General features: G+C 42.7%; 1 protein-coding gene and 1 long non-coding RNA gene across 3 annotated transcripts in view; one reads left to right on the top strand and one right to left on the bottom strand.

Moving 5' to 3' along the window:
• Positions 1 to 2,368: 2,368 nt before the first annotated feature.
• LOC308482316 lies at positions 2,369 to 9,149 on the bottom strand. The gene is made up of 3 exons (XR_013989209.1): positions 9,027 to 9,149; positions 5,116 to 6,200; positions 2,369 to 3,507 (listed from the first exon to the last, which is right to left on the bottom strand). It is a non-coding gene; the product is annotated as an uncharacterized lncRNA (long non-coding RNA).
• Positions 9,150 to 10,043: 894 nt separating this feature from the next.
• JARID2 (jumonji and AT-rich interaction domain containing 2) overlaps positions 10,044 to 22,290 on the top strand; it is a 188,483-nt gene continuing 176,236 nt past the window's right edge. Inside the window, exon 1 of one of the 2 annotated variants that reach the window (XM_081015274.1) lies at positions 10,044 to 10,650. In XM_081015274.1, coding sequence (XP_080871400.1) covers positions 10,606 to 10,650 — 45 coding nt within the window. In that variant the 5' untranslated portion in view covers positions 10,044 to 10,605. Of the gene's footprint in view, positions 10,651 to 12,610; positions 12,734 to 22,290 lie in introns of those variants that run through there. The other variant, XM_081015273.1, reaches the window with a different exon arrangement.

Genomic DNA, 22,290 nt, shown 5'->3' on the forward strand with positions numbered 1-22,290 from the left:
TGGTGTCCCATCTTTGTCTTAACCTTACTGAAATAAGGTTGTATTCCTGAGATGAAAAATGTACTACAGTGCAAAAAAGGGTACTGTGTTATAGTACACTGGAAATATAACCCCCAGGTCGAGTCTACAGTGGGTGGCATTGTAGTACTCAAATGCATTCATTGAAGGTATGTTTGCTAGTTCAGGGCTCCCGAGGCTAATATTGGCTTACCACCTAGAGCACAGCAAGTAAAAGGTACTGGTCTAAAGCCAAATCAGAATGCAAATCTTCCAGTATTATTCCAGGCTTGACCAATCCAAAGGTTTCATACAACTTCCCAATTACTGGAGCTAGTATTGCCCATCCCTATACAGGCAAGATCTCACCCTAATATTCCTTTGCATGGAAGAAAGTCTCATTCAGCAAAAGTCCCACTTACCTTGGCTACCAGTCCTTTAATTACGGTAGTTGCTTCCTTCTCTTACTTAAATCAGACTTGTAATTAGTCAATTCCTGTTCCTTGCTGGGGTCTGTGTACAGCTTTAATTACTCACTTCCTCTTTACAGCCAAAGCAACTATTTGGTTTTTTTTAAATAATGATTGCATTTGTGGAACTACAATAATAACAAATAAAATTTAGAAACTAACAAGGAATTGGCCTGGCTGCAATAATGATTAAAGGGCTGATTCAGGAATGCCATGATCACAAGTGAAAGGAAACAGCTACTTAAAAAGTCAGTAGCGTCTGCTATTTTTATTGTTGTTTCGGTTGCATTCAAAATTGTATTTCTTATACAGTGGTACCTCGGGTTAAGTACTTAATTCGTTCCGGAGATCTGTTCTTAACCTGAAACTGTTCTTAACCTGAAGCACCACTTTAACTAATGGGGCCTCCTGCTGCTGCCGCGCTGTCGGAGCACGATTTCTGTTCTCATCCTGAAGCAAAGTTCTTAACCCGAGGTAATATTTCTGGGTTAGCGGAGTCTGTAACCTGAAGCGTATGTAACCCGAGGTACCACTGTATTTATTTTTAGCTTATTGTGAGCCACCTTAAGTTAGGATATGCCTGTAAAGTTGAGATATAAATTTCATAATAAACATGGAAAACACTGGACTGCAAAGTTTGGGCATCAACAATGTCCATATTTTTGGTAAAAATTATTCCATGTGTATGATGGATACAGTATCTGATTTGTGCAATCCATTGTCCCTATGGTTCCTTACTGTTTCTGTTTCTCCAGTCTCTTTTTCTTTGTGTAATACTGTTTGTTTTGCCATAAAATCAATAAAAAACAAACCCTCAATGTGCCACCACGGCACTGTTCTAGCAGTGACTTTTTAGCTCAGCATAAGCCAACATGATGCCCTCCATGTTGTTGGATTTCAGCTCCCATCAGCCCCAGCTAGCATGCCCAAGTCACAAATGATGGGAGTTGTAGTTAACAACATCTGAAAGGTTATCCCAATCTCAGCTGTACTGCACTACCATCACTGTTCTTATGGTCAGTGATGGTTCTATGCTTTGTCTGTCCAGATGACCAGAGGCTGGGCTACTATATATACTCATCTCACCTGCTCCAGAATCTGACCCCCAGACCATCTTAAGCCACTGCATCTGCTTCTGACCCCTTGATCCTTGTTTGCAGAACCTGACCGCACCACTTGCCTCTGGGCCTTGACAACAGGCCATTCATCACTGAGGAACATTTCACCTCCCATGACCCCTAAACAGTTCTTGGCAGTGCTACTGTCTATAGTCACCATTAGGATCACTTCCATGTGTTTGCTTTACAACAGAATATGAAATGATATGCCATGTGTGACATACAAAGCTTATAATGTTAATTTATAAGATCCATAATGAAAACCTGGCTTTTGAAGTAGCTACAGCTCTCCCTTTCCTCAAGATTCCCAAATATAAAAGCAAAAAAAAGTTATTTCTCAGCAAGTTTTGATCGTGTGTGCTTGTGAGGTGCTATTAATCGTGATTCATTTTAAAATAGCCATGGGCTAGTCATCTTTACCCCCAAGGTAATTTCTCACATCCTCTGCGATGATAAAGCATTTCATCAGTTTGGTGGGGAAAGCAAAACACTACCCACAGACTTGCAACCTCATATCATCCTTGCCTTGTGGAACAGTGAAAATCCCACAACATCCTTATCCACGATGTGTTACGCAAAGCAACATTAAAAGTCATTGAAGTGTCAGTTGGTGATTTCATCATGTGTCAAGCCTCCTACTTGTGAATGATTCATCTTACTTGTCGCAAAAAGGGGAAGGGAGGAGGAAAAGTCAGAAACTTCAGATTTGGTTAGCATTGTTCTGATAGCTTAACGTTCCAAACAAATGAGCATACAGAACCAGTGTTGGTTTGTGAAGTGAAGTTTTAATACATAGTAACATTTAAAAGTAAAAAGCATTTTAAAGCAGTTTTTTAATAAATGCAAGCGGCAATACAATGCTAAGGTTGGTTTGCACCAAAGCAAAAGCATAGAGGCCAAATGTTATCAGTCTGAATGTTGTAATACCTGCGTCCCCGTCTCCTGCACTTAAGCTGGGGTTACGTTCCCAAACTCTGTACATATATGTGAAATTGCATAAAGTGGGGAGAGTGCTGTTGAGAGAGGCTGGGAAGTGGCTCTCTTGGCAGATCCCATCCAGCCCACCCACCTTCCCGGGGGGGGGGGGGAATGCACCCTTGCGTGTGCACACATACCCTGCCTGCCTCCAGTAACCATTAAGTTGAGCTGGGGATCAATGGGTTGGTGGCTCCTAGTGCTCAGAGTTGCTGTGGACCCCTTGGCACTCTCCTTGTTGGTCTTGGAAATTGATGGTTGTTGTTTCTTTTTATCTAGTTTCTCCCCCACTCCCCCCAAATAATGTTGTTGCCTGCTTGTAGAGCAGCAAGGGAAAGGGCAATGGCAATCAGAGGGACTCTCAGAACCTTCCCCAGGAACAAAACTGACATTCGAGCGAGCGAGGGACGGGCAGGAGGGCAGAGGTATGGAGCACTCCCTACACAACAGCTCTGAAAACATTGTAGACCAAAGAAAAAACTTTAGGGCTTTTTAGAGTAATCAGTTGTGCTTGCTGAAATTAAACATATGATGTGGTTTATGGCTATCCTTACATTTAGGAATCCTATACTCACAAATGTGAACTGAGAAAGATTGCCATGTTGAGCACTGAAATCTATGGGTCAAATAATGCACTCAGGATAATGATGTTAGTTCCATTTACCAGTCAGCAGATTCCGCTTAAGATACTTCAGAGCCCCACTCATGTAGTTCACATAATCTACAGCACTGCAGAAATGTACTGTATCTTGGTCGAGATGACATCTATGTATCCCAAGGCTGTAGCGTTGCTCGTTTACATTTCTTGGCCATGCATCTTTAAAAAACATCTGGTGGATAGGTTTTAGTGGAATTGTGCAATTGGGTCAATAGCACAAGAGAAAAGATTTTATCAATCTTGAAACTGAAACTGAATCTCTTGAGCTTGTGATCTTTCACCTTTAAACCTAAGCGAGAGTAAAGATTAGCAGGTGAGACAAAAGTAAAACATAATTATTTGTCAACAGATAAGCATGTTAATAGCTTACAGTTGGTGCACATTCCATTTCTTTACATGACTTTAGAGTTTATAACAACCCAGTCAGCTGTAAAATTCAACCTTTGAGGTCTAGGAAGCTGCGGCAAAAGGAAGACAAATAACAGGACAATGAAATCTTGCTCTTTGTCCCTTTTTCCAGAGAAAGAGATGAGGTTAAAAAAATAATTCTTTTCTAAATTTGGTCTTGTCAGCTGGAGCGATGGCCTTGGAACTGCAACAGCTAGAATAAAAAGATACTTGCCACACACCTTTGGCCTATCTTTTGGTTAAACAAGAACACCAAAGGTGTTGGCAACAGCCAATGAAAATACAGTGGCACACGGACTGAGCAGATATTATTTATTCAGAGAGTTATATGCGTAGCTGCACTGAAGGTCACAATCCTAGAAGCCTGTTCATAATGTTGACGCTGCACTGACATGGTGGTCAAAGCACCATATCAGGTACCTGTTTTCTCTATTTCTTTAAATAGAGCTTACTCTAAAGTAAATCCTATGTAAAACATTTAGGCCTGGGAGTAAGTCTCACTGTGTTCAGTGGGATTTACTTCTGAGTAAAACAGGGTCAGCATTGGATATTTTACTGCAGAAGGTGGAACAGCAGATGCTGACCTCCCAACAGCTCCCAAGAGGGAGCAGGGACGGCAGAGGGAGGGTTATCACAGTGCAAACTTACTAGCAAGAGTGCCAGATTGACTCCACTGGTGTATTTGTACCTGGTGTATTTGTACCGCACTGACCTCACCACCTTGCCTCTCCCCACCCTGTGAGCAGCAGTGACTAAAGTGTTTGGAGGTTAGGTAAGCACTGCTTATCATGCAATCGGTTACTGGCTACAGTACATACTACCAAAGACCACTCACGCTCTCCTGTTACCTGAGGCAGGAAATCCCAGCAATGCTTCCTGCCTCTTGAGAAGTAAAAATACAATATTAATAAATTAATGAAGTTTGCTGTCATCGTTTTAGGCTGAAACTAGTAGGATCTACTTCCAAAACACCTCACGCTTAGGGTTGTTTCTCCCTTGCAACCCAGTCTTTGCTCTGGAAGTGACATAGCTGCACTTGCAAGTTGCAGAATATTAGCTACAACCGAAGAGTTATACTTGGGGATGCATGCATGACTTTGTGAGGCAAGGAAAGAAATGATTGAAAATAAAATACATTGGAAGCTTAGCAGAGCAATCCCAACCACGTCTACTCAGAAGTAAGTCCTGTTGAAGTGAATGGGACTTACTCCCAGGTAAGTGGATTTAGGGTTGCAACCTTAAAAGAACTTGTATCACAATCCACCCCACCCCACCCGGTGTTAAATCAGTAATGATAAAGCCTGGTATAATTTAAATATATTTTTTTTATCTACACATTTGTCGCATGAATCACTTATGCTTGCCGTGCTTCACAATTTAATTTGTTATGAGAAACAGAACAATCTGTGCACATTTTTGTTGACACCTAGAAAGTGCTGGATTCAGTAGGCACAGTAAATATATCAAGTTGCCTTACACTGAGTCATACCTGTGATCCGCACCTGTGATCCTGTCTTCACCAATGAGGGGGAACATTTTTTTCTGCTATGGTGCTGCAGTCCATTGACAGTAATCTGTCAGGGGGTGCATGTGGGCAGGGGCATGGAGGGGTCAAATACAGAAGTGGTCTGGTCTATCTCTTTTCCCCAACTTCTCCCTTTCTTTCCTCACCCAGTGGACTGCTGGGAGAAGGTAAAGATCCTTCTTGCCAGAGGTCTGACAACTTTCAGAAGGTCTCATCACTCCTCCTCCCATCATTCCTCCATCTGCTTTGGTTCCTCAGGGCACTCTCCGTGGGACTCCTTAAACTGCAAGGCATGAGGCATGCGAACCCAGAATTCTCACATGTTGCTTCCAGCCATTTCAAGTGTCCTGTGCAAATTGAAAATAGTGGCCTTGCTGGTGAGATAGGCTCTTTGTCATTTTATGGTGTAGGCAAAACCTGCACACCAGCCCTGGCAGGTTATGGGTACCAACCCCTATGAACGGAAAACTCTATGGACAGCCTTCTCCCTGCAATATACATGCCCTTCTTCTGCACACCCTCTAGTGCAAAATTAAAATAAGTTAAGAATAAATGTGGAAGAGGTAGCAGAAATAGTATGAAGGTGGGGAGGATAATTTACACAACAAGCAAAATCACCTAGTAAAGGCATTCCTAAACTAGGCAGCAGATGCAGTATAGCATTTATGAATATTTTGATGGAAGCTTCTTGCACATAAATAACAAAAATAATGAAGGAAAAGTTAGAAGGTTTTTTTACTTGATGTGTTAGTTTTCCACATGCAAGGAAGTTGTTGCTGTTGATTTTTAATTGGAGTTAACGAAAACACACACACACACACACACACACACCATACTTCCCCACTTGGCACTGTATAAACTAGGAAGGACTCTACCACATGAATTTACTAACTATGTTATCTGGCTAAAAGATGGGAAGAATACACAAGAAAACAGGTATTTTCAGGGGCACTGTTTAAAGCTTGCCGCAGCAGACACAACATACCAGGAAGTCAATTGACTCAGCACCTTTCAAATGGGATGCCAGCCAACTTGCGCAATGCCTTTTGCTGTCCAATAGAGGAACAAATAAGTTATCTTTCAGACAAGACCATTTGCATCCTTTCAAGACCACATGAATGGATCGCCTTCCCAGCAGCAAGTACATGTTCTATTCCTCCTCTATACTTTGTTCATTAGAATAAACTTGCTAACTCACTTTTGAGGCCTACCACAATTAGTCTCTCTAATTGGCTTATGGAGAGTGCTGCATGAATGTATCAGGCTTTTTACTTAAATTGTTTGTTTTATTAAAGTCTTCATATGGATGACTGATCACAAGAGAAACGTGTTTTTCCAAGTCTGCTTATTAGGAAGAGAGGAGTGTGGAATACTGATCAGATCATTCCTGAAACAGAGTGCTAGTGCCTGCCTCTTCTAAAGTATAAAGCTGGGCTCAAGAGGGTATAAATACACCAATTTTTTTCCATGCATCGTGGACAAATTTAACCTTCTTACATGTTAAAAGCACTTTATTATTCCACTGACCTAGCTCAAATAGATTTCAATTAAATCACAGCTTTTTATTAAAGACAACAGTAAGATGCATTTGACAATGTCGCCAGCTTAATCCAAAAGCAATCAAATGTTAAAATGGTAGCATAAAAATCTCGTAAAATTAGAAGGCCTGGGGGAAATAAAGTTAAGAAGCCTTTTAAGAAGACAAATGAAGGTGCCAGGCCTACATTCTCCAGGGGAAACTCGGGTGTCCCAAACAAGAAGGCCCAGTCGCTGTCTGATGATGGGATACTTGGAGGGGGACTTCTGAAGGTATTTAATTTGGAAATAGGTATCCCTTTCCAAGGTTGCGGACAGCTTTTAAAGCAAGCCTCGGTGCATGGAATTGTGTCTGAAATTGGCCTGCGAGTTAGTGTAGCTCTTTAAGCATCACTGAAATGTCTTCTCAATGACTAGCCCCTGAAGCTAATTGCAGTTTGAGAGCAGTCTTCAAAGGTAGTCCCTCATATAACTTACAGCTTAGAACGCTCCTTAACAGTTTTCTGTAGCAATTAATACCTTAATCATTTCTAGACCGGAGTATTGGAATGCTCTCTCTCTTTAGGGCTGCTTGTGAATAGCCTGGAAACTGCAACAGGTAAAAAATGTGTCTGCTGGGGAATTGACTGCTGCGGGGCAAATAAAGCACATAACAAGGGTTGCCATATGTCCAGAATTCCCCGAACATGGCTGGGATTCGGTTGTCAGAAACGGGGATTCAGTTGCCAGAAAAATCTGGACGTATAGATTTTGGCAGATTTCATTTTAAAAAAAGGACACATTCTACTCACTTAAAAACATGTTGATTCCCGGGCCGTCCGCGGGCTGGATTTAGAAGGCGATTGGGCCAGATCCGGCCCCCGGGCCTTAGTTTGCCTACCCATGCTTTAAGTCCTAAATGGTCTAGAGATGCAGGATACCTTAAAGAACACCTACTACCCTATGAAACTAATCACATGGTGAAATCTTAATTGGAGACCTGGCTTAGTGTGTGCCCACTGTTTAAAGTGTGGCTGGTGGTAATGTGAGACAGGGCCTTCTTTGTGGTGATGCTGAAGCTGTGATATTCCTTCCCTAAGGAAGTTCTGAGTGGACATGCATAGGATTGATTTGTTTGGAACAAGCCCTATAAATGGACCTGCAAGATGAATTAGACCATGATAAAGAAAGCAAGAGGCCAACTAAGTGCCAAACTTACAGTTTATAGCAGGAAGAGACTAAAATGATCCTTTACTGACCTGTGCCATATTTATTAAAGGTGTTTTTGGTATCCATACCAATTTTATTTAATTTTTTATCTGAGATTGCTACTATGGAGCATGTTAAAACTGGTAGCAAAAAGCCCTGGAAACTTTTACATAAATACATTCATTAAAATATGCCCTTTCCACTGGCCTGCCTGATGCTATATACAAGCTAAACACACACACACAATATGATACAGCAGGGTTTCCTACAGCATTAGAGAAAGGTGGAGGGGTATGACCTTAGAATACCTTGGAGACATGTTGAGCAAGTTTTCTATAAACCAGGCTTATTGTCCTGAGGTAACACCGGCTGGAAACCCAAGCTGTAGTCTCCCAACAACTACTTAACAACCAGCAAGAGGTATTTTCTGTCCAGCTTGTAATTTAGATAAATGCTCTTTTTATTGCTGCTTTTTAAAAGGCAATGTAATCCCTATTTTCCCAAGAAAAAGCCTGCCTCTAGAATGTGGCCCTTTTGGGTTTTCCCCTTCTAGGAAAAGCGCATCCTTCTCAGACGATTTTCTCTCTCCTCCTCCAGTCAAATAAGACCCATTCTTTGCCTGGGCCAGGGTGTGACCCTATGCATGCTTCATTGCAACTGGAGAGATGAGGGGCGGGGGCTCAGGCTGCACATATGGATACCTGTCAGTTTCCCATGGCAACTCCATACCAGCATCCCCCACCCCACCCCATTATGAACTTTTTCACTTTTTCCTCAGTTCCTCCATATGCTATCGATGATTCTTAGGTTGCATTTCCTGCCCTTGATCTCCTCATCCGCGCCCGCGCTGGCATGGCCTCCTCTTTTTTCCATAGTCATCCAATCGAACAGCCCACAACTCCCTCGCCTCTTCTGTCTCCAGCATCCCCTTTACTTAAACCGCATGAACGCAATACGAAATATAAAACGAGAGAGAGACACACACATATATATATATACAGTATGCATATACTTACATATGCATATATATATATATATATATATATATATGCATATACGTATATACATACATATATATAAATATACATACACACACACACACACACACACACATTTGCATATGTATTTGCATATACATTATGTATATTAACCAGGCAGCCCCGTTTCCCCCTTGCCTGACGCCTCCTCGCCGAAGCCACGACCTCGCTGCAAGCGCAGCCGGACTCGTCACGGCGCCGCACGCGCGCAAGAGCCGCCTCCGCTTGCGCCCAGGCTTGGCACCGAAAGGGGCGGGGCGGGAGGTGAAAGAAAGGTGCCTCGAGGACAATCCCTCTCCCGGCGCCCAATCAGGCCATCCCTGCCGCAGCTGCGCGCGCCGCCCAGCCTGGGACTTGTAGTTTCTCCCTGCAATTATTGTAGCCATTTTGTGGTGAGGGGACTACAACTTTTCCGGAGACCAAGGGCGATTCGAACGCAACCGTGCGCGGAGCTGCTGCTGCTGTTGCTGCTGCTTCTCCTCCTCCTCCTGCTTCTCCTCCTCCTCCTCTTTCTCCTTCTCCCTCTCCTCCTCCTCCTCCTTGCTTCCTCCGCTCCCGGGCACGCGAGGCAGAGCCCCCCCCCCAAGGACCGCGACCCGGGCCCTTTACGCACGGAGAGCGGGAGATGTAGCCGGACGAGGAGGTCGCGTTTGCTCGCCAGGCGAAGGGGGAGGGAGGGCAAGGGAGGACAATTAAAGAGCTTTGCAGACACAGAAAGGAGAAGAGCTGGCGGCGGAGCGTGTCGCGGGCGCAGGGATTGTCCTCAAATTCTGCACCGGGATTCCTCGCCCCGGCGGCATCAGCTGCGCTCGGCGCCTCCGGCTGGAGAGCGGCCCCCGGGCGGGTGAGGGCGGAAGGACGACCGGGGCACGGCTGCCCAGCGGCACGGCACGGCTGGGCTTGCAGCTGCGGGGATGCAGCCGGAGTGATCTCTTTGCGGCTGGGACCACGTTAAGAATTGAGGCGAAGCCCTAACCCTTCTCTCTCTCTCTCTCTCTTTCTCTCTCTCTTTGCCGCCCCCTCCTCCCCTCCCGCCCCCCCCTTACTCCGGTCTGCCTGCCTGCCTGCCTGTCTATCTATATACATAATATAATATTTTTTAAAAATCGGGCCATTTAAAGTTGCTGCTGGAGAGCTAGCTGCTCTCATTGGTGGGGCGGAGGGGGAAACTGAAGAAGCAGACTCCTACGGGGTGTGTGTGCGTGCGTGTGTGTGAGTGCAGCCTTCAGTGCTGCTGGAGTTGTCTGTGCTGCAGCAGTAGAAACGTGACTTCCAACATTAAAAAAAATACCTTCCCCTTTCAAATCTTTTCTCCGCTCTTCAAGATGTAAACTACGCCTCGGACACTACGGGCCTACGGATCGCTTTGGTGGCCTGGGAAAAAGAAAAAGAGGACCTCAAGGGCGGTTTTGTGTGTCTGTAGGGTGTAAAATTTCCATTATGAATCTCTAAAGTGTTTTTTCTTTTTTGGTGGTTTGCTCTACATTTGTATTTTTTCTTCTTTTTTGACCCCACCACCCAACATATTGGATTTATTGCAAGGAGGATTGTATTGTGTGTGAAGAAAATCGGATTACAAGAAACCACTACAAACAAGAAACAAAAAAAAGGGAATTTTTTTCCTCCAAATTGGTTGCGGCTTTTAATTCATGAAGCAATTTCCCCCATTTGCAATCAGAATCTGGATATCAGAATGAGCAAAGAAAGACCCAAGAGGAATATAATTCAAAAGAAATACGTAAGTGGTTATACCGGATCATTTATCTCTTTGATTTTTTTGGAAATGTTCATGAATGTCAAGTTTACAGCTAGCGGTGGCTTTAAAGAATATCTAGAAATGTTGGCTTTTCGTCCGCTGGGAATGGGGGGAGGGGGGATTCTCAAAAGCCTCTTTTAACTGTAAAGCGGGTTTAAAAACGAGATTCGTGTAGCGATACCTCAACTGAATAAATGTATTGACCTCAAATGACACAATCATAATCTAGTTTTAGAAGATGAAAGACACGGTGCTTGGGGGGCTGCTGCGATAATGCAACTAAACTGCTTTCTCAAGCGGATTTACTAATATTTCACTTTGCATGCAAATGATCACATTATTATAACATATATTTAGGGGTTTGAGAAGGCACTGTGGTTGTTCGGCGAGACTGTTAACTTGAAATCTAATATCTGGTTATGGCGTGCTTGCTTCTTCTACTCCCCCATCAAATCTCGTGTATGTGATCGTTGGCTTATCTAGCTTGCAATAGAACCAAGCCAGTTGGGGATCATGTTACAAGGAATGTATTTGCAAGGCCTGACTTTAATATTCGGGGAAATGGCTTGGAGTTTTGTTAATTTTGTGTGGGCTCACGGAGAAATTGGTTTACCGTTCAGAAAGATGCTTTGAAATTTGAAGAGCCAACGATCTAGCTAATGGTGTGTGCCTTCGAATCGTGTAGTCAGTCACGGGATAACCTTTTCCAATTGTAGAAATGTGTAGAAAATGCTAAGACCGTGCCTTTCTTTCTTAGCTCTAGCCATGGTTTCATTGGGATGGGGGAGTTATTTTAAGTTTGCAGCAACAGAGTGGATTAGTCAGATGTGCCGGCAGTCCTAATGGTGGTTTAAAAACAAAAACAATTGCGGCTTTTACTCTGGTTAGAATACCTTTCTTGAATATAAGTGGCTCAAGATGACAAAAAGTTGCATACAGTGTAGTGTGTTTATCGTTTGTAAGCAGAACATTTGTTATGGGGCGCCTGTGTCGTGATGGTGGGGGTGTTCTTCTGACTTCCCCGTTGGTTTTAATAAATACTTCATAAAGTCACAGTAGACTTCGACAGAGTTTTTCCTCCTATTTTTGACGTCTGGAAATGTATTTTTTTGAGAAACGTGATTCCAGATAACAATGGGTAACTTTTAAGAAAATTCGCCAACGAACTTGCGAATTAGAAATACATCCGCATTGCAGAGGAATTGAGAATCTGAAGCAAAAGTATTTTTGTCAAAAAGGGATTGTTTCTGTAGGAAGCCCCCTGATGAACACGCGACTTGTGACTTGCGCACGTTTCCAGTGCAGCGAAACAAAGCAGGAAAAGGGGTGGGGAATTCGCGGCGTGTTTTCCTTTTTCAAGCCAAAATCTGTTTTTAGATACTCTTACGTCTGCACGACTGAACAATGCAACTCTATCGCGTTCATGCAGCTTGCTGGGGAAAAAGAAGAGAAGTGGTGCCACTCCTCTCTCTCCAGGACCTGTTTGGAAAGACACGCTATACTGGAAAAGCCAGACAGCGTTTCGTGCGTTCACACAAGTTTCAGGCTTGTCATGTTACGAGAGCGGGGTGGCGGGGAGGGAGATAGAGAGAAGAGGGCAGGCTAGTGGGGAAAGCGAGACCCGGGAGGCTCATTTGGCCATGGCAGTGAATCGCGGCCGCAGACAGCAGGCATGGCTGCTGCCGCTGCTCCGGCCCTCGGCGGCGCGTGCTGCTCCTGGTTGCATCCGTCCTCTCTCCGGCGGCAGCAACAGGTTAAGCGGGATGTCAGCGCGAGCCCCCGGGTTTCCGGCCACTCAGCTCAGCCCAGCCGGGGCCAGGTTCTTGTTGTGCTCGTGACGTCACAAAAGGAAGGGCCTGGGCTCGCCGAAAAAATCTCCCGTCTCCTCAGCGTACCGAATGCCCCGCCCACCGGTCTGACGTCATGCGCGAGACCCGGTGCGGGCGGACGGATGAGGGAAAGCGGGCTGCTGAGGGGACGGGCCGCTTTGCCAGAGGGGGCGGCAGCAGCGAAGGGCGGCTGCGGAGCCCATGGTGGCAGCGCTGGCTTAGGCCTCCCTGGCGAGGTGAGCAGGTGTAGCAAGTATTCACATACCTCTGACGTGTCCCTCCGCCTCACCTGCCTACCAGGCTGTCTGAACTGGGCAGGTTATTCTGCTTCCTCCCTGCAGACTTTCTGGTGAAAGGAGGATGGCTGACCCCATTTCCTTTTGCACGGATGCTGTGAGGAAAGCCCACTCTCCTGTGCTCACCTTTCTCAAAAGTAAGGTGCTTTCACCTTCCGCTATCGCATAAATAGCATGTAGTGGCAGTAGCTGATTCTTCCTCCCGAGTTATGGGCCTGCTGGAATTTTTTGGGTGCGCGGTCCTACCATTTTTGTTAGGTGCCCCCTGGGACGGATTGAAATGCCAGTTCACCTGGCTGGCTTTCAACCTCCCATCTTAGTCAGCCTTTTCCTATGGCCTTCTTGTCCCAAACACTTAACATTGAGTCCTTCGTTGCTAGGCCACTAAAAGGGAGAAATTCATGGAGTACTGTATGCCAAACAGTTTGCTTGAAAAGCGTTATGAAAGACTGCTAGAATGTTTTGCCCACATCCACTCCTCAGTTCAAGAATTCTAAAAAGACATGTTACTCACTTGCATCACTGTCTCGAACATCATAATATTCCTGTGTAACCAGTGTGTGGATTGAATCTAGTCATTCAGTTGATCTTTCACTGATGAGGAATTCCAGTATAGAATTAATGTATTTCAGCTTGAACAATGGTCCACCTAGTGTCTATATTGCCTCTGTTGCTGACTGGCTTATGACAGAGTAAGTATAGATTTGAAGTGGAAGTTTAATGTATCAGTGACTCAAATTCTGTAAAGCTAGATAGTGCAGGAACTCACCAGAGCTATTTTGTCAAATGAAAATGTTTTCTGCTGATGCAGAAATTAGAAAGTACAGTATAGCTGTGTACTGTATAGAGATTGTCACCATTCATCAAGAGCCTTTTGAAAAATGCTATATAGTGATCCCCCCACCCTTAGCATGTATTTTAAATGTGAATACAGGCATCAACAAAGATGCTTCTCGCATGATTTGCTGGTTTTACAATGGCAATAAGCAGTATGTTTCAATTTATAGTGCACTAATAGATTTCTAATAACCCATAAACACAATACATGGGTGTATTTCACTTTTGTTATTTTTTTTTCTGTCAAATTTCTCTTGAATTAATTAGCTACATTAATTAGTTAATTATGGTGGTCTGCTGTGCTCTATTTCCTAAGTACCGTATTTTCCCACATGAAGTAGTCTAATTTTGGATTAAACTTGAAGGAACCAATATCCTCACTTGCATACAGAGAACTTTGTAGTTCTTCAACAATACTGAAGTTCTAAACCTGACTTTCATAGATGCCAATTCCTGTATTGTTCTTGAAGATGATTAACCAACTGTTTTAAATTCACCATTGTACCTACAGCTGAAGAAAGCATCTTCTCTGGGAAGTCAGCACATTGTAGTGAACAAGGCACTACACTCTGCCCTGGGAGACCTGTGTTCAAATGACAGTTCAGCCATGAAGCTCACTATGCAACTTTAGGTTGCAATTTATCAGTCAAACCTACTTCACAAAGTTGTGGATTTGGAGGAGAGCTGTGAGCTCCTTGGATGAAAGACAAGCTTACAGATGTTTTAAAAATAATTAATAAATTAAAATGCACACAGTTGGCTGATTCTATGAGCCACTGTGCCAGCAAATATGTAATACTAGTGCTGTAACTCGATGGATGTAGCCATTAGAATTCCTGCAGGAGTTGTTGCAGGGCTATGTATTTTACAAATAGGATGCAGGTACAGGGGACTCATTTTAAAATTATGTCTGTGGCAGAACTTGAACCCAAGGCCAATCTGTCACGTTATGGTCTGCTAGACGAAACATGTTCTTGTATTGTATGATATTTTCTTGCCTCTGCAGAGGTGGTTGTGGAGGATCCATCTGTGTACAGTGATGGTCAGATCCTGAGTAGCTGGGGTTTATGACACTGTTCAGGTTTAGTGGAGTTCTTAAGATATTTTATAAATCTTGTTAATTTAATGTGGTGTTATTTAATGGCATGGGAGCAGAAGACATTTCCCATGGTAGTAGCATGTCTTGTAGAATGTTAAAGCACTAAAAATATGTACTGGAATGTGCTTTGAATTTAGCCTAGAACCATCAGCCGTATCATTTCTGTGGCTGAAGAGTGGAATTCATCTCTGGTTGGCACTTGAGCTACTCCTGCTAAGTGAGATCAAGGCTATTTTCCTTATTGTGGTGGCATCCACTGAGGAAGGAGAATTGTTCACTCTTTGGCTACTGAATGTGATTTATATCCATTTATAAGCTGTCTTTTTTATTGTTTGGAAGCTAAGCCTAGGGTTTCACCATTTGAAGGGGCTGGACTTCTGAGAATATACCCATGCTCCAGGGCTTGTACTGTATTCTAGTAGCATTCCTGGTACAAATTGATGTGCTTAGCAAATCCCTAAATAGCTTGAGCCATACATAACTTGTAACTACTTATTATATCCTATTGCAATTCCTAAGATTGCCAGGAGTATTTTCTTTAGTATACCATCATTGCCTTGGGCTTGAACATCAGAGACAGCCTTCTCCAACTTGGTGTAGTGGCTGGAGTGGTGGATTTAGCCTGAGTTCAAATCCTCATTCAGCTGTGGCATTTGATAATCACACTTTCTCAGCTTCATTTCACTCCCCTGTGTAATGGAAATAACAAAAGCCTAAAAGAGATCTGCACATCCAACATAGATCTTCCCATTTATTTATGTACAGTAGTCATTCCAAGGATGCTAACTACTTCACTTTTGACTTTTACAAAGCCATTTCTGGTGCAAATGTGGGACAGGGTGCCGTATCCATATCTGTGTGGTGTCTCCCAGCCCTGGGAATCCTCAAAGTAGTGGAGAATTCTCCAGATTGGGAAGTGACCATACTAAGTTCTAGTTCAGTGGTTTTCAGCTATGTTTAAGAGGCTTATTGGGGGTTCAGGGTTCCACAATAAGCAAATATGAACTGGTAGACTCTGGGCGGGGCCCCAACTCACCCTGAACAGCTAAAAGGCTTCTGGGAGGCCACTGGGACAGCTCTTGGTTTGCGGTCCCTGGCTAAAATGTTTTAAAATGTTTCTAATTTTGGTTCCTCTGTTTAGTTTTTGTCAGGTTGGTGTTAGTTAAATGTTTAGTTGGAGTTGTTGGTTACTGTATTTTAATTTGATTATAACTGTAAACTGTTTGTTGTTGTTTTTTATTGATTTATTGGTCTGTTTGTTGCTTGTATAGGATATTTTGTTTTTCTAATGTTTGATGTTTTGTTGTGTTTTTATATGTGTTGTAAGCCACTCGGAGTGGCTGGAGAAACCCAGCCAGATGGGTGGGATATAGATTAAAATTTATTATTATTATTATTATTATTATTAGACAAACCTCTGAGAGCTTGCCTGCTACTACTCATCTTCCCATTGCTTGTGCACTAGGCCCAGGAGAGTGTTTGGATGCTATCTAGGTTGCACTGTTGATTCTTTTAGGACAGTGGTGAGGCCCAGCAGGCTTTGAAAGCATCCTGTCACAGGCAACTCCTCCCTCCCCCAAACACTTTCCAGAAACTTCTATAACATACAGGAATTCCTTAGCAGACATGTTTGTATGGAAAAGGGTTCATTGAAGTGAGAATGTTTTGAATGCCACAGCTGCAGAAAACGGACGGATCATTCCTTTTGTTAGAAATTACCCCCCTCACACACCTCGCAACTGGAAATGTTGCCATTTAGGAATCAAGCTATTCCTTTAGCTAGCCATTTCAAAATCTCAGTCAGTGGCAGCAAGTCAAAAGTACTATAAATGGGTCATTTTTTTTAGTGTTTTTGGGGCCTCCTTGCTGCTTCCATTGGTCACAGTCCAACACAAAGGCACACTTTATGCATGCCTAACTCAGCATTGAATTGTAGCCCATAAGTTTTGCTGGTCTACTGATTTCTTCAAATGTAAACAGGCTTTTTCCTAGCAGATTTGCAGATAAGAATCTGCAGTACATTTTGAACTGCAAAAACAATTCTTTGCTTTGTCATACAGACTACACACACACACACACACACACACAACAGTGCTACCTGTATGGCATAAAATTTCCATTAGCTTTACAGGCCATTCTACACCATGCAAAAGTTTGTTTTTCTGCCTTGCAAGATGTGCAGCACATTCCTATACATGTTTACATAGAAGTAAATTGCACTGAATTCAATAAGTTTTATTCCCAGGAAAGTGTGGTTAGTATTACAGTTTAAGGCAAAAGATTTTGTTGTTAGGTATCTGTCTTTAAATCAGGCAAACTGTTCTTTTAGAATCAACAAGAGTTCTGACATTAACAATATTTGTCATATGCACCTGGTGGTACAAAAACTGCCTGAGAAGGGAAGGAGTTTTGTAGCCAACTCCACCTCTATTATCTTGAGCAGGCATCAAATCGGGTGCTATTTAATTCTGGGAACTGCTCCTAATTTTAATTGACCCATCTGCTGGCATCTTCTTAAAACTGTAATGAAATTTCCCAGGCTGTATTTTTGAGGAGGAGCTGAACTTTGCTTTAGACAATCTAACCTGCATCTATTTTTAAGGTACTTTTGATGGTCAGAATTTGGACTTCTATATATATATATTGGTGTTGAGCTACATCATGTATTGAATTTGGCATTGGAAGTTGAGGCTTTCAGATGTGCAAAGCAGCAAGCATAACTTTTCAGTCCAATGTATGTGCCAAGACAATTAACTTTGTTGAACTGCAGCTGAGGAAAATTTTTTAGGACTGCTCATATTTCTGTGTCAGAAATACAGAACTCCAAGCCAAGTTTCAGTTCAAAAAATTCCTACTCAAATTAAGACAATCCTCTCTGTAGTTTTAAGGTTGTTCAGTAGTTAGGCCCAGAACGTTCAAGTGCTTTTTGGAGTGGCATTGAATAATTATGAAAATGTATATTACTTTTTACCTCAGAAGGAAGATAATACTTGTGTTTGTGAAGCTGAAGCTGTAGTTGTCTGGGGATCAATGGTATTCATTCTACATAAGCTGCGATGGTGAAAGTTTCATTGTTTCTGAGAGGCGTTGAGACAGTAATTTGTTGCCCAAAATGTGATTTAGGTGTGATTTAGAGCAATCTTATCTAATATTTGGAGGTTAGCTTGTTTTTAATCTATATCTTGCAAGTATATCTTGCTGAATTGCAGCTTGCTTCTTTGTGGCCTGTGTTACACAATCAAATGAAGTGAGGAAAGATCTAGAATGACTCCTTAATGATTGGCTTAAAAATAAATGCGAGTTAGAGATAGATAAGAGAGACAGGGCCAGAAAGTGACCTTGCTGCTCCATCCTGCCCCACAGCCCCTTGAGCTCCCTCTCCAAATGTTTCTTCTTGAGGGTAGGGGGACTCTGCTGAAGGCACTGAGGGGGAATTGCCGAAAAACTAGGCCAGAGGCGCCTTATGCGCCTCAACACTTAAGCTATAACGGTATTGCTTTAATATACGTTTTTTGCTATTTAAGTTACACTTGTATATAGCACACTTTAGCACTTGGGAAATGCAGCTCATATTTTATGAATAAATAGTATCTCATTAGGACTTTGCGATCCATCTGTAAAAATGCATCTAGCGAGTAAGTTTGATGTTGCTCTGTGTTGCTTACTGTCTCACAATTCAGTCCTACACATATCTGCTGAGAAGCAAGTCCTGTTGAGTTCAGTGGGGCTTGCTCCCACATGTGTGGGGTGCAATATTGTGGTCTACATTGACAATGTTTACAAAGGAAAGTTACATCAGAAAGGCAGGGATGCAATGTGACTTAATCAGTTTCTGTGACACCTTAAAATAATTACCATTTTTATTGTGGCATAAGCTTTCTTGGACTAGAACTCACTTACCTGTAACTGCACCAAAATTGTTACTCTTTATAGTGTCAGGACTCATGTCGAGCTTCCTGCAGCGAGTTAACATGGCTACCTGCCTATGACTTGGTGTTTGTCATCCAGTATACCAGGGCTAGCCACTGTAGTATCCTCCACATGCTGTTGGACTCCAACTCCAACTACATCAGCTGGGGCTGATGGGAATTATAGTCCAACAGCATCTGGAGGGCACTGCCTGGATTACAAATTCAGCTATATAGATCATATTGGTTATATCAGGCATGGCCAAACTTAGCCCTCTAGCTGTTTTGGGACTACAATTCCCATCATCCCTCACTACTGGCCCTGTTAGCTAGGGATGATGGGAGTTGTAGTCCCAAAACAGCTGGAGGGCCAAGTTTGGTCATGCCTGGGTTACATGGTCTCTTTTAAATCATTGCATTGGAGCCAGAGATCCTATGATTGACTTACTCATGAAGCCTCCTGTGAATGAAAGTGGGTGGGAGGTGATTTTAACTGATTCCCCCCTTGATCCATTGGAATTTCCAGAAATCTTCTCTGAACAGTTGGAGGGCCCTCTGGGAAGAGTATGGAAGCTAGCGTAGGAGAAGGGGAAATTGGCAAAACTTGCCTCTCCTCCATGAATGGATGAAGCCACTGTTATTTTTGCTACATTTCCCAGACATGCTAATTCACATATTTTATAGTAATTGAATATTAAATTATTTTTCCAGGAATGTCTGGTGATTACTGTTGAAGGCTTCATATTAAGTTTAATTATCTGTTTGAGTTTTCTCAGTTTAATTTTTATAAACTTGTTACAGCAAAAAGTCTTCACTTGTTGATTTTATAAGGGAAGGAAGGACTGGAAATCAGAGTTTGATATTGCATATTGGTGGAACTCTGATTTATAGTTCTGAATTTCCCCCCCTACAAACCATAGTTTCCCAGTTCAGAAGTAACTGTTGCAAATCAAGAGTTGCACAAAAAACAAGAAACAAGGACATTGTTAATCCATACAAGCAGGGAGTGGCAGGGTGAGTGCATAAACACAGGACTCATGGTACTTCTGAACTGACTTGAATGAGGTCATAGTGACTACAGCATCAAGTGACAACTTGAATGTGTGCAAAATGCTGTTGCAGATCAAGCACAGCTGACAATATGGTGGAGAGCCTACCCCCCCACCCCTTGGTCTTTTTTACAGGCCAGTTGCCTATTCTCATCCTGTGCTTTCTGTAGAATGCAAGACAACACTTTCCCCCCCTATGATAGGCAGAAAGGGAACCAGTTAACCACAAAACAGAAGGGGTGGTTACTGCATATTTTGTGCTACCTCAGAACTCCTAAAGAATAAGGCCGGATCTCTGGCCTATTGACAAACACACAGCTTTTTGCTGGTTGCTGTTAACACATTCAGCACACAATCCATCAAGTGATGTTCATGCATGTGCAAATCAGTCCACAGTCTAATGGATTGCTTTTGAGTAACGGAGTGCTTTTCCCCCCTAAAAAGATATTTAGGGGTACTGTCATTTTGACTCAAGAAAATCACCGGGAAAGGAAATGAAGCCACCATTGGATTCACAAAATGTTTAGGGGTATGTGTCCCCCTGCATCCCCCCAGAAAAAAGCACTGCCTATATAATTGCCTATATTTCCATTTATTTATTTTTAATCCTATAGTTTTCCTCCCCCTGCTTGGGTCAGTTTCATTTATAGTGCTATAAATGTAGCAGTCTGCTGTTTGCATGGCTTGTGTTCCAATGCAATTTCAGCTCTAAATCCTTCACTGGTCTCCTGTGGGTTTTGGAACCAGGTGGTCAGGGATTCTTCTTAAATTGCGGTGACCAGAACTGGACACAGTACTCCAGGTGTGGTCTGACCAAGGCAGAATAGAGAGGTATTACTACTTCCATCGATCTGGACAATATACTTCTATTGGTTCAGCCTAGAATAGCATTAACTTCTTCTTTTTTGCTGCTGCTGCTGCTGCATCACACTGTTGACACATGTTATGCTAGGGGTCTACTGAGATTCCTAGATTCTTTTCACATTTACTACTGGCAAGCCTAAGAACACCTAAAGCCAGCCTACTGCTTTGCAATGATGGGGCATAAATGGAACAAAACAATCATTTTACCAGAAATGGCAACACTGATTGTTCAACCCACATTCTTCAGAGGCAAAAAAAAAGAAGAAGAAGAAAAAGAGGCTCTCCTGCCTTGTTTGTTGTAGAGGCAAAAGCATTCAGTAATTGAATGTTTTGAGACGTTTTGTATTCTTATATCGGGAATTAACTGTACAGTATTTCCTCTCTTCATAAGATATATTTCTCTTTGAATTTCCCTTTAAAGAGTATGTCCAGACAAGGAATATCCTGACCACAATCCCTGGTTTACCCGGTGTCTTTTAAAGTTATAGCTAAATTACAAAGATATCTCAGATGTGGGTTTGAACTTCCTTCCATCTGCCACAAGCCTCCCTATTTTGTGGCTCTTTGCCTTGTTTTCCCCCTCCCCACCCCCAGCCAAGAAAGAAAAAAAGGTAAAGAAAAGTTGTATCTGAAAAAAAGCTCTGGAAGATTAGCAGATCTAATAGCTTAAATATTAAAATCTTTATTCATAATACCACTGCATTTATGTTTCATGTGTGCCTCAGATCCTGTTAATAATGGAAGGTCTCCTGAGTCCATAGTTCCTAGGAGATTCAGCCGAATTCAAACCCTGCATGTAGTACATCTGGATGTTATAGAAAACAGGTTGATGGATATAACCCAGCAGGGTTGCTCTTGCCTTATTACCTGCTAGATATCCTAATGATGCTAAAGCTTTCTGTTCTCTCCTCCCTTCTCCAAAACATGCACATAAGACTAACATAATGCCAATAATGTCTTAGTTAAATGGCAGTTTAGTCTTAAATACACTTACCAGGGAGTAGGCCTCTTTGAGCATAGTGACCCTTGCTTCTAAGTAAACATGCCTAGGATTGTACTGTATTTTTCTGAGTTGCAGGAAGTTCATGCAGAGTCTGAGGCCCCACACACAAACAATTGAAGTTTACTTCTTAGAAACATAAAAATTGCAGCAGTTGCTAGATAACCTGAAGGCGTGAAATGGCTAGAATTGGTCACCATGCTGTGAATTGACATGGAGATTGCCTCTTTTTGCACTTTCAGGCAGAAACCCCTAATTGAGAGCCAAGGTGAGGTGCTTTTAAGACATTTCCTTACCAAGAGGAGACTAGTGCTAGCCATTTAATTTTTTTAAATTGGCTCCTCAAGCAAGTTACAGTCCACAGAGTGTACATTACGTTAGGGATATAATATAGGTGAAAGGTGGTTTTTTCAGTTTTTGCCTTCTGGTTACCGGCAGTTGATGTCTGATCCAGGTTCCAGTCTCTTCCACAGGGAGGAGGAAACTGCAGGTGGACTCATTGACTGGCTAATGTCAAAAGATGCCAACCCACAGAAAAAAGCCTTGAGATCTCCAGTGCAATTGCCTGAACTTGCTCTAAGCCTGCCTTTATAAGCACAGAGGGTTCCATTAAGCCATTGCCGTGTGATTTCTCAGGACCAAGTACATTTAGATTTAATGTACCTGGCTCAGGACACTTCTCTGTTTAATCAAGCGGCTGTTTATTTTGGCTGAATTTTAAGGTGCTGTTTGTTAATTGT

This window comes from Podarcis pityusensis (genome assembly GCF_964106645.2).
Source record: "Podarcis pityusensis genome assembly, chromosome: 7".
Taxonomy (NCBI): domain Eukaryota; kingdom Metazoa; phylum Chordata; class Lepidosauria; order Squamata; family Lacertidae; genus Podarcis; species Podarcis pityusensis.